General features: G+C 49.0%; 1 protein-coding gene across 1 annotated transcript; it reads right to left on the bottom strand.

The window, feature by feature from the left end:
- Positions 1-5,191: 5,191 nt before the first annotated feature.
- On the bottom strand, positions 5,192-9,086 carry LOC123182615 (calcium-transporting ATPase 7, plasma membrane-type-like). Its single transcript, XM_044595247.1, has one exon. It carries the CDS (start codon positions 8,454-8,456, stop codon positions 5,394-5,396), a length of 3,063 nt encoding a protein of 1,020 aa, XP_044451182.1. The 5' UTR covers positions 8,457-9,086; the 3' UTR covers positions 5,192-5,393.
- Positions 9,087-12,622: the final 3,536 nt, after the last annotated feature.

Raw genomic sequence — 12,622 nt, 5'->3', positions numbered from 1 at the left:
CGAGCTTCCTCCAAGCTCTCTGACGCTAACACTCCATCCAACGGCAATGGAGACATGGAGAAATACTTGGGGAAAATGAAGACCCTTCGCTGCCACATATGTTCCTGTCCCGGCTGTCCATCGATTTGGAAGCGACGCGGCGGCTGTTCAACGACCTAGCAGCAGGAAGCGCCGCCACCGCCCGACCCCAACGCGACACTTGCAAGGTCACCCTTCCTCCCACCTCCTCCTGACCCAACCCATTGTGTCGCTCGTCCGCACGCTCCAGATCTGGTCATTGTCCAGGGCTACGGATCGACCTCTACAGCGCTTAGCGATTGTGTTCCAGTCGGTATCCAGAGGTCACAACTTCCCCATGCCTCATGCTCTTTTCGGATGTTTTGAAATTGACATCTGGTTAATCTGTGAATAGTTGATTTGAAGGTCTGATTAATACTTTAGAAACCCTAAAACAATTAGATTACAATGACGGTGGTGGCTCATGCCCTCTGTATCTCTGCTCCTCCACTGTCTGTTCTCATGGTTGATTCAACACGGGATGGCTGCAGGCTGCAGCAAAGCACTCCAGAAACCATCCAATGGCGACGCAACAACCTCTTCTTTTTGCGATCTCTAATCATGTTGGCTGCAATGATGCTGACACGTAACTTATATTCTATACAGGATTACACATGAATTTAGGAATATCCTTGCTATCTTGCAATCAGTTATTTTGTTTGTAGACCTAGAAGAACATGTGTCAATCTTTTCGTCTGTGAAGAACTGAGATGATTTTCTCTAAAAAAATTTGCAGAGTCAATGCAGTATGCGAAGTCTTTTTTCAAAGGCATTAACCAACAGAGGGAGTCTTCAGTTTGGCATTTGTCTAATCTGACTTATGCCACCACAGTAGCAATGGTGTATTCGTAACCGTACTGTTATTGAGGGACATTTGCTATAGGGAAGATTAAGATAAATTAATGCATAGCCACAAGGTCTGATATGCTTTACTTTGGCTGATAAGTGACGAATTTTAATGCATAGAACATGTATGCTAGGTCCCAACGCCCCAAAATATATCTTCTGCAACAATTAAATTTTTTATGTAGCTCACAGCTTGGTATTATCACCGTCACTTCAGATTGACATGTACTCAAATATTATGTTGATTATTGATTTTTATAATTTTATTTGACTGATCACTATTATTTTACTGTGGGGAATTTCATCTAACAAAAATGCTTCCCTTGATATAAAGTAGTGGTGGAAAAGAATCTCAAGCTTGAGTGGTAACTTTCAAAGCATGATATAGGGCATAAGAAATTTCTATCTGACGTAAGCACTTGATTTCCGAATTCTGACCCATTGCACACCAGTAATAGTCATTCAGGTTAACAGAGTGAATACTCATATTGATGAGTTAATTTTCTTAAATTCTATACAGCTATGCACAACTTATAGCCCATGAATGACACACTTTGTTTCAACATGTAAATGTTGTTATCCCCTGGTTAATATAGTTTTAGAGTTACGAGTTTACCATTGCTCCGCTTTTAGGCAGAGAATAGTTGGATAGCGTTTTCATGGTCCATAGAGATTTTCTTTAATTATTTATTATCAGTTCATCTTCACATTTCTGAAAGTTCTTTATATAGTTCGGAAAGTGTGGATCCTTAGAGAATGAGACTGTCTCTCGATTCTAATCCTTTTTTTTTTGGTTGATGGAGTTCTCAAAATATTTAATATAGGAGGGTGACAATGCAAATATACTCTTCAAGCTAATTAGGTGCGAACTCTATCTCTGTCTTACAGGGATTGGTTTCTTTGGTAAGGCCCGGATACTTTGTAAGAATAGATAACTCTTCTTGGCTTTGTTCTTCCCTGCGATACTGCTATTAACACTTTAAAATCATTTGAGCCAAGTAAAACTACATTAGTCTATAATTGTTGAGTTGGAATGGACAAAATATATATGCCTGATCGAATCATGAAAAATGACTTTTGTTGATCCTGCATTCTGCTATTCAAGATCATCTGGAAATAAAGTGCCATAGCCAAATGATGATAATTTTCAAGCCTTATTTAATTCCTTCTGCCCATAAACCATTGGGATTTAAAGTGGGTCAGGATTGAATGACACATTTGTTCCATGGTTATGTCAAAGTGTTGGATCCTGATTTTGATCCATTCGATCAGGGAAATTCAGCCTAACAACTTATCCATGGATCCGCTCTTGCAAGTTGCAACTTCAATCCAACTTAGGAATCATACATCCGCTTTCACAGTTCTTTGATCGATCTACCTTTCAACCAATGCGAATATGGTTGCTTGTCGTCTATACATGGAAAGACAATATAACTGAATTGCTTCTATCTGTCTTAGTATTTATAGATCTGCTATACTGTATATTTGTGCATGGGACGAGTCATTAGGATTATTGTGTGACTGGCAATCTTTGGTTTCATGTATTTCCCAAGCAACTGCACTGTTCACAAATCCTCGCTAAATGGCGAGACATTAAACAGAATACTCCTAAATTAAGGCTATAAGCCAAAATTCCCCACTATATATCACTTTATGCGAACACAACCTTCATGTTGTATGCCTTCATATATTTGTAGATGTGCCTAATATTTTATAGCCAAAATAGACGGGCGCGGCAACGCGCCCCAATCATGATCTAGTGTTTTATGTTTCCTGAACTGTACCAACTGGCCAGATTCAAGAAGATGTCGGTTAGAGAGGCGCTCCACAATGGAAGATGGATGCTTGGGTTACAGAGAATGACAACGGAAGGGCAGCTCAATCAGTTCGTCCGGCTTTGGGAGGAACTTCAATCGATCCAGCTCACGGACAGCAAAGACAAGATCCTCTGGACCCTGACTGCTAATCGAAAATACTCTGCCGTCTCTGCTTATGACGCCCACTTTGTGGCAAGGATCAACAAGTCTGGGCTGGCCCAAGTGTGGAGGGGCAAGATGGAAGGAAAAGTTAAATTCTACTTATGGTTGCTGCTGCAAAACAGAAATTGGACGGCGGATCGTCTGCAAGCGAGGGGATTGCCGCACAATGACCTATGTTGCCTTTGTGATCAAGAAAAGGAGACGGCCGAACACATCACCCTGGCCTGCTGCTTTGTGAAAGAGGTTTGGCTCCAGTTCCAGCAAGCTGACGACAGGATGGGCATGATGGCCTCCTCGGCAACCTCCATTGGAGATTGGTGGTCTCGGCTATGCACATGCGATGGAACCAAGGACAAGAACAGAGATGAAATCACACTAGCTGCTTACATAGTGTGGAACCTGTGGAAAGAAAGAAACCGTAGGGTCTTTGAGCAGAAGGAGCTGACGCCGACTGCACTTGCTGACTGATAAGAGAAGACGTCAAGATATTTTACGAGGCCACCAAAGCGGCGGGCGCTGGGGACACATAAAAGCACATGGCATCGTTTCACTTTCATTTTCTTTGTCCTTCTCCTGTCAATATTCTCTGACGAAAGGCCGGGCTCTTGGCCTGGATTTGTCCGAATTGTGTAAAACTTCTATTCTTCTTTAATGCAAAAGCAGAGCTCCTGCTGTTCACGTCAAAAAAAAAGAAAAAGAAACATGACAACGTTGGTTCAAGTGCATCAGCATAATTAAAGCAGGACAACGTCTGCCTCGAGTCATTCTTTTGCATCATACCAGATGGATGTTGGCTCTACAACTCCAGCAAGAACGATTGTTTCCCCAAATTCCCTTCAAAAACAGACAATGCTGGCTCAAGTGCACGCTCTGACATAGAAACATATTGTCATTTGGCTGGATTCATTCTGTTTTTTCAGACTAATGGTGCCCAACAAACATTAACCTTCAGTAACTGTCCAATCCCTTAAGTTTTCCGAAGCAACTCTGCACAGACTCGATGATCTCCGGCGTGATACCATCACCAGCAGCCAGCTTGTACTGCTCAAACTTGTCTTCTTCACACTACAACGAGGCTTTCTTGCAAGCCCTGATAGTTCCTGGAAATGAGAGGTTGATGTTCAGCCCTGGCCTGGCACAATTTAGTCAAATACCAAACTATATGAGGGTAAGCATCAAAACTATGTGTGAAGAAACTTTATGAGGCCCAAGTTTGTGCAGTGAAAGCACTCTGGACTAATCTGGTTCTTGGCGAGAAAGATAGTTTTAATAAACTCAACAGTATACACATATGTAACGAAATCAGACAAACGTTGTTGTGATTGCTAAGAGCATTTCTAACTAATCTCTTATAATTTGGACGAGCAAACGGTCTTCTATCCTTTAACTTCTTATATTTTCTCCAATGAAAAAAATGCGATTTCTAACCGATTTTCTATTTTTTAAACACAAATTCATTTATTTTTGGGTCATCAATTTAAACTTCACTACTCAATTATTTTATTAAATGACATCTTGGTCACATATTTCACCGGTTCTTCGCGAAGAGAACTCTTTCAAAGAAAGCTACAAAAAAAATTAGACTTCAACAGAAACATCACTTCCTTAACTGCTCCTACTGGTAAATTGAATGATCAAGCCATATTGCAAGAAACCCAAGACAGAGGAAAACTTTAAGGAGCCGAGAAGGCGAGAAGATTAAGGAGGTGATGCGTGAGGCATATGCAAGAAGCCATGGTTGGAATCCGATGATACTCAGGATTGCGACGTGACCTTCGACACTGTGATAGTTGTTCGCCCTCCTCTCATCTGTCAACAGCTTCTGAAAGAAGACACATTTAAATTATTTACCAAACTTAGAATTAAAATACCACTGGACTCATTCTGACCAACTTGCTGGGTAATGTCGAGATGAATGCTTCCAGGGAAGATGGGAGGGAGCTGATGCCCTGCAACATTGTCAAAAGTTTGATTCTAGAATAATGGAAAATGTAAGCATGTTCAGAGGCACAAGCAAAGGCAAAACCCTATCAGATCTTAAAGCATTAGTCTCGAAGAAATATGCAAAATATAGTATCCACACTTAGTTTCAGAGCTATACACACCTAAAAGGGACCAGCATGTGTTTGATTGAACATCTAGAACGGACACTATCTTATGACTGACAGCCGAATTGTGCTTATGCTAGGTGTAGTCATGCTGACATTCAGCTTGTTCCCTCAGTCAACACGGTAGCCAGCTTGCCACGTTTCGGCCTGAAATCACGCCTTAAATTTATGTAGTTTGAATGGAGGATTTTAGAAATAAGATGAACAAAAGAAATATATTTGTATTAAGTATATATAAGAAGATTCGACAGATAATGAGTAGCAATTTATGAAAGAATCGCCTAAGCTATGTGAAATATGAAAGCTGGAGTTCGACAAGTAACTACTGAACTAAACAAATGTACAGTATGAAAGAATCACCTAAGCTATGTGAAATATGAACACTGCGGTATGAATGAATGAATCATGAGGATTTCCGGCGAGTGAGGATGTCATGGAGAGTCCGGTCCGGCACGGGGATGAACTTGACGGCCCAGCCGATGGGCCACGACACGGCGGCGATGGCGAGGCAGACGCCCCACTGCCCCAGCCCCAGCCTCTTAGTGCCGGCGAACCTGGTGAGCACCTCCACCATGACCACCTGCAGGACGAGCGTGACGGCGATGATGACGAGGAACATCCTGTTGTTGAGCACCCCGGCGAACACGTTCTTCTTCTCGATCTCCCGCGCGTTGAACTCGTTGAACACCTGGCAGAGCACGAAGGCGTTGAAGATCATGGTGCCGTTGCCCTTCTCGTCGGTGCCGAAGACGTCCCGCCCCCGGTACTGGAGCGCCAGCAGCACGGCGATCTGGTACGCCGCCTGCGCGGCGAGGTTGCGCCACATCGCGTTGCTGATGAGCGGCGCGGTGCGGCCGATGGGCGGCCGGTCCATGAGCGCCTTGGTGGGCGTGTCCGTGGCGAGCGCCAGCGCGCCCATGGTGTCCATGATGAGGTTCACCCACAGGAGCTGCACGGTGGTGAGCGGCATCTTGCCCGTGGTGATCGCGGACACGAAGTTGATGACGAGCGCCGCCACGTTGACGGTGAGCTGGAACTGGATGAACTTCTGGATGTTGTTGTAGACGCAGCGCCCCCACCGCGTGGCCGTCACCACCGTGTCGAAGTTGTCGTTGAGGATGATGATGTCGGAGCTCTCCTTGGCCACCTCGGTGCCCTGGACGCCCATGGACAGCCCCACGTCCGCCTCCTTGAGCGCCGGCGCGTCGTTGGTGCCGTCGCCGGTCACGGCCACCACGTGGCCCTTCTGCTTCAGCCGCTGCACCAGCGCCAGCTTGTCCAGCGGTAGGGACCGCGCCATGACGCGGATCCTGTCCACGATCTCCAGCTGCTGCTCCGGCGACATGGCGCGGAACTCGTGCCCCTCGATGACGATGCCGCTGGGGTCGTTGCTGGATATGATGCCGCACTCCTTGGCGATCGCGCGGGCCGTGAGGATGTTGTCGCCGGTGACCATCTTGACGGCGACGCCCGCCTTCGTGCAAGCTTCAATGGCTGCCTTGACCTCTGGCCGGCAAGGGTCTTTCAGCCCGACGAAGCCCAGCAACGTCAGACCATCGTCGTCGATCTTCGATTGCTCAGTAGTGCTGTTGACCTGCTTGTAGGCGAAGGCGATGCACCGGAGGCTGCCGACCGCCATGTCGTTGATCACCTTCTCAAGGTTCCTCCTCTGCTCCACTCCGAGTTCGCGCGCCGCTCCGTCGGTGTCGACGTACATCGAGCAGTTCGCCAACACCATCTCCGCAGCGCCTTTCCAGTGCGCGATCACCCCGCCGGTGACATTGTCCCTGATCATCACGCCGCTGCGCTTCTTGTCTGAGTTGAAGGCCTCAACGTGCAGCACCTTGCAGCTCCTCTTCAACGCGTCAGCGTCCATGCCGAGGTCCGCCACGGCCCACGACAGCAGCGCCTTCTCCGTCGGGCTGCCTGTGATCTCCGGCGGCGACACGTTGTCCGGCTTGTAAACGCTTCCTGTGGTGTTGAGCCCAGCTCCCTGGCAGAGCAAGCTGACGACGCTCCCGGCGATCGCCGTGGCACCTCTGGGCTGGTTGGTGCCGACCCAAAACTCGGTCACCTTCATCTGGTTGAGCGTCAGCGTTCCGGTCTTGTCGGTGCAGATGGCTGTGACCGACCCCATTGTCTCGCACGCCGACAGGCGGCGCACCAGCGCGTTGTCCTTCACCATCCTCTTCATGGAGAAGGCGAGCGTCAGCGTCACCGCGAGCGGGAGGCCCTCGGGGATGGCGACGACGATGATGGTGACGGCCTGCTGGAAGATGACGACGAGGGAGCTGAAGACGGCGTCGAAGGTGACGTGGCCCTTGTTGAACAGCGGCTTCCCTTGGTCGTCCTTGGTGCTGCCGGTGAAGTGGCGAGCGGTGAGCACGGTGAACACGAGCACCGCGACGGCGACGCCGATCTTGCCAATGCTTGAGGTGAGGCGCTCGAGGCGCTCCTGGAGCGGCGTTGGCTCGGCGGTCTCCTTGGTTATGCTGCTCATCATCTCGCCCCACAAGGTGTCGGTGCCGATGGCGGTCACGAGCATTCGGCCGTAGCCGTCGACGATCTTCACGCCGCCGGTGAGGAAGGGGTTCTTCTCGGCATCGATCTCGATCGGGTGGGGCTCGCCTGTCATGCTCGACTCGTCCACCTGCAGGCCGTGACCCTCCAAGAAAACCCCGTCCGCCGGCACCGAGTCCCCGATCTTGAGTATCACCACGTCGCCGACGAGGATGTCGAATATGGAGACCTCCTGCCTCCGGCCGGCGCGGACGACGGTGACGGCGATGTTATCAGACTCGCTGGCCAGCTTATCGAACCTCTTGGCCTGGCTGTGGTTGCTGACGGCGGAGACGGCAGCAACGAGGAAGACCGCGAGAAAGATACTGACACCGTCATACCAGCCGTCCTTGAGGCCGTGCTCCTTGATGCCGAAGCCGAGGGAGACGACGGCGCAGACGAGGAGCACGATGAGGAAGACGTCCTTGAGCGCGTCCCATACGTGGCTGAAGAAGCTCTTGGGCCTGGGCTTCGGGTACGTGTTCGCGCCGAACGACTCCCTGCGGAGCCGCACGTCGTCGCTGTCACCACGGATGCCGCGCTCTGCGTCGGACGCCAACGCGGTGGCAATGCCGGCGCCACCCCCGAGGCGGCGGAAACACTCGTCGCGCTTCTCCTTGACCAGGCCCTTGAAAAGCTCGTCATCGGCCGCGACGGAGAATGCGGCGGCGGTGGCGTTGCCGGACGAATCGGAGTCACTGCCGTCGTGGTGGATCTTGATGGCGACGTAGGAGGCGGTGCTCCGTGGCAGGACGCCCGCGGACAGAATGCCGAGCCGCGCCAGCCTGTGGCACGTCCGGATGACGGTGAGCGCCTTGCGCCATTGCCTCCCCGGCTGCCACGAGGAGGACGGGGAAGGCGACGTCGACCGGTGGCCCACGGCGATCAAGATGTCGGTGCACTCCATCCGATTGGAAACCAGGCGAGAAGGGTGATGAAACAAGAAGGATGGAAGACGGATCAATGGATGCGGCGGGGAGGCCGGCGATCAGTCAAAGAACTCCTAGGCAGGACTCGATGGACGGATCTACTCCAGCTGGGAGGGTCAGAGATGCCTGAAAATCCTTGGTTGATGAGTTTGATGGAGCCGGCCGGGGCTGAATATATGAAGCGATTTGGGGAAGGTTCCTGGAAATCACACTAGGAACGGATCGAAGCCGCTCCACGAATCGCCTCGTCATTTGCCGTTTATTTCGTGACTCCCAACCAACAGTATTTGTTGGCCTGTCAAGGAAGCCGTTGCGTTGCATGCGGGACGGGATTTACAGGGGAAGCGCGGGCGAACCTTCTTCACCCGAACCGAACATATACCCCCAAAAAATACCATGCATGTACGTACGTATACTCCACTAAAAGTAACTTTATATGGTATACGTACGACAAGACAAAAACAGAAAACGTATGTGGCAGCTAGCTAGAGTGTGTACATTGCGACGCCTTAGTGGGTAAGGCACGCACGAGAAAGGATGTCGGCGACGTCGATCGAGCAACAAGGGTTTGCTTAACTGGTCGGGTTCTGGCTAGCTATAGTCGGCATGCATATGCATGGACGCGCTGAAGGAAATAAGACGGCGCCGTGTGGCGTCGCCGTGAACCTCGGCGGCCGGCGTGCAAGCCAAGTCCTCTCGACGTTGTCGATCACGCGGTGTCCGCCACCTGGGAACAGCAGGATGATCGTGACTACCGGGTCTCCTTTTCTTTTGGAAGTGAACTACCGGGTCTCTTTCATACAATTTCCGGCCGTGGCGTGCCAGGTGTGTTCTGCTGCAAAGGCTTTTTTTTTTGCGGGGAGACTGCCGAATGCCAGCGTACGTACGTCGTGCCAAGTGGTACTGTGCTACGAAAGTTAGCGCGTTGCACGTCGATAATGCGCTCTGGAGGCCGGAGCCCTTTATTTATTTTATTTTATATTTTATATACATGTATAGTTCGTCGTACATATGAAGTTTCCTGAAAATATATTTTCATGCATGTGGTGTAGTAAAAAAGGGGTAAATGTGTAAATAGAAACGGGCCATTCTCTTGTTGTTTTGGGGCCAGGAATTTTTTTAATGTGAAGGATACAAATCAACTTTCTTTTTGCGTGAGATAACAAATCAACTTTTCTTTAGGGGTTACAGATCAACTTATTATTCAATGAAACTTCACAGACAAGTGGACAAAGACTATATGTATCTCTGAAAAAAAAAGGATTTTTTCTCTATGAAACTTACAAACTGCAATTTTGGTTTTTGAAATTTCCAGGCTTCCCGAGCCGATCTACAAAACGCCGCACTAGTTGCACCATGGGCAAATGGGCATTACTTCTTTATAAGAGCATATGTAGCCAAGGTTTTGGTTACCGGTCGAAATTTTGAGATTTCCCATGGTTACCGCGTATTTCCGTGCCCCTCGGTAAATCCCCATACCGAGCAAAAAATACCGGTTTTTTGAATTTTTTGTATTTAAACGTTTGATTTATAGTAAAGTACATGCAGGATCTGATTAATGCCATGAGAGTTGGTTCTCATGTGTTGGTAGCAACCTAGTTTTTGTTTTGGGAGGTCTCTGGTTCGAATGTTCGTTCATTCATTTATTTGAATTCAAAATTGAACTATAAATTTCGTTCGAAATATTCTCGGTATTTCTCGGTAACCGTGGTAACCACGTTTACCAGTCCCCCTCGGTAAAATTGCCTCATTCGGGAACCAAAACCTTGTATGTAGCTGATCTCTTAGAACCGTTTAACACCTCAAAATTTCACATTCGTGGAGTTAAACTGGACCTAGCTGAAACACTATCCGTTTTAACTCCTTATAAATATTACTCCCTCTGTAAACAATATAAGTGTTTAGATCACTATTTTAGTGATCCAAACGCTTTTATATTAGTTTACGGAGGGAGTATAAGAAATGCATCGGGCTTATATTTGATCGACCGCAACCCACTCTCAGGAATATTTCTCCTCCCATGTACCCGTTGTTCTCTAGCACTTGCGTCGGCGCCATAAAAGGCCCCTCCCCTGCCACCGTAGCCCTGCACGCATCCGGACCCCAAGTCCACCCAGACCCTCTTCCAATCAATCGTCGTCGCCCGCCGTCTCCCCGAATGGCCGGATCTAGCCATCAGCCTTCGCCACTGCCGAGTTGACGAGGGGGGCCATCGCCGGATCAGCGCGCGTCTGGAACTGTGCTATTTCTCACAATTAGAGCATCTCCAACAGCCGCGCCAAATTAGCGCCGCGCCGCAAAATTGCCCGTTTTAGCGCGCATGCAACCGGTATAGTTGCTCCAGCGGGCGCGCAAAAACAGCGCGCGCGGCATATGTAGTTCAGCGCGCGGGCCGAAACTCAATCGCGCGCCGCTTATTTGCTGCGCCCGCTCCCGCGCGCTGGACTCTCGCGCGCTCGCTCGCAACTCCCACCCCCCATCCAGCCGCACCGCTGCCGCCGACCGCGCCACCCGGCGACCGTTCCGGCGCTTCCCCGGCCTATCCCCGCCCCGCGGCGGCTTCTCCGCCCCCCTCTAGTCCTGCCGCCCCTCGCGCGCGTCCGTCCTCCGACGAACAGCGCCCGCGCGCTCGGCGCCCGCAAGGTGTTCGACAAAACGCCTAGAAGGTATGTATTGCTCAAAAGCCATGAATTTCGTGCATGTTGATTGTAGTTTTTATAGCATAGTATTGAACATTGTAGATGAGTTCGTACTATGATTCTTCCGAATAAGAATTTGATATGGAAGAGGAGGAGGATCTTGCAATGATCCTAGCTATGCATATCAATAAAAAACCGAAGCACGGTGGTTCAGTTATGGGTCGACAGAAAATTTGGAGGGATAGGATCGATGCCCACAACAGATTGATCAGGCATTATTTTGCGGAGAATCCCACATACCCCGAGTCGTATTTTTGTCGCCGGTTTAGGATGAGCACCGAGTTGTTCAGGCGCATTGCAGAGAAACTAGCGAGCCATGACCGCTTTTTCAGCAAAGGAGGAATGCCGCTGGAGAGCTCGGGCATAGCACCTTTCAGAAGGTGACAGCCGCTTTGCGTATGTTGGCATACGGTATACCGGCTGATCTAGTTGATGATCACTTGGCTATGGGTGAGAGCCAAGCCATCATGTGTGTCAAGCGCTTCGCAGTCGGAATTGTGCAAGTGTTTGGCGAGGAGTATTTGAGATCTCCCAATGCTGAAGACGCCGCAAGGCTATTGACAATGAACAAAACTCGCGGCTTTCCTGGCATGCTTGGCTCAATAGATTGCATGCATTGGAGTTGGAAGAATTGTCCAAAGGCATGGCATGGGCGATTCCACGGCCAAAAAAAGGGTTCCACTATAATCCTTGAAGCGGTGGCCGATCAAGAGACTTGGATTTGGCATGCATTCTTTGGAATGCCTGAATCTTTGAATGACATCAATGTTGTCAACCGGTCACCACTGATGAATAAGATTGCAAATGGTGAGTTGCCACCGGTGCAGTTTGTAGCAAATGGCCGTACATACAACTATGGCTATTATCTAGCGGATGGCATCTATCCAAAGTGGCAAACCTTTGTCAAGCCGTTGAAAAAGCCAGAAGGTAAGAAAAATCTTGATTTCCACAATGCTCAGGCGGCGGCTAGAAAAGATGTGGAGAGAGTTTTTGGGATTTTGCAAGTCCAATTTGCTATCGTGAGAGGACCGGCTAGATTTTGGCATCAGAAAATGCTTTGATACATCATGCACGCTTGTGTGATCATGCGTAACATGATCATCGAGAATGAGCGTGACCAAGATGTAGACTACTCTCAGTATGAGCTCTTGGGACATCCCGTGCGAGTGTGACGGAGGGCTGAAAGGGTGGCCCGTTTTGTTGCCTCCTATCATGCCATTCGACGTCCCGCGGCGCATAATGATCTTCAGAAGGATCTCATTGAGGAGTGGTGGGCATGGAATGGACGACAAAGAGCATCATGATCTGTGCGTTCGATATTGTATTGTTGAACTATTTATTGTGTTTACTATTTGTTGTATTGAACGATAAACTGTTTGTTTGAGTTGTAATAACGAAATTGAACTATTTATTTTGATTTATTTTTGTTTGTGTTTGATTTTTTT

Source organism: Triticum aestivum, chromosome 1D, assembly GCF_018294505.1.
Source record: "Triticum aestivum cultivar Chinese Spring chromosome 1D, IWGSC CS RefSeq v2.1, whole genome shotgun sequence".
Classification (NCBI taxonomy): Eukaryota; Viridiplantae; Streptophyta; class Magnoliopsida; order Poales; family Poaceae; genus Triticum; species Triticum aestivum.
This window is presented reverse-complemented; position numbering and strand designations above follow the sequence as displayed.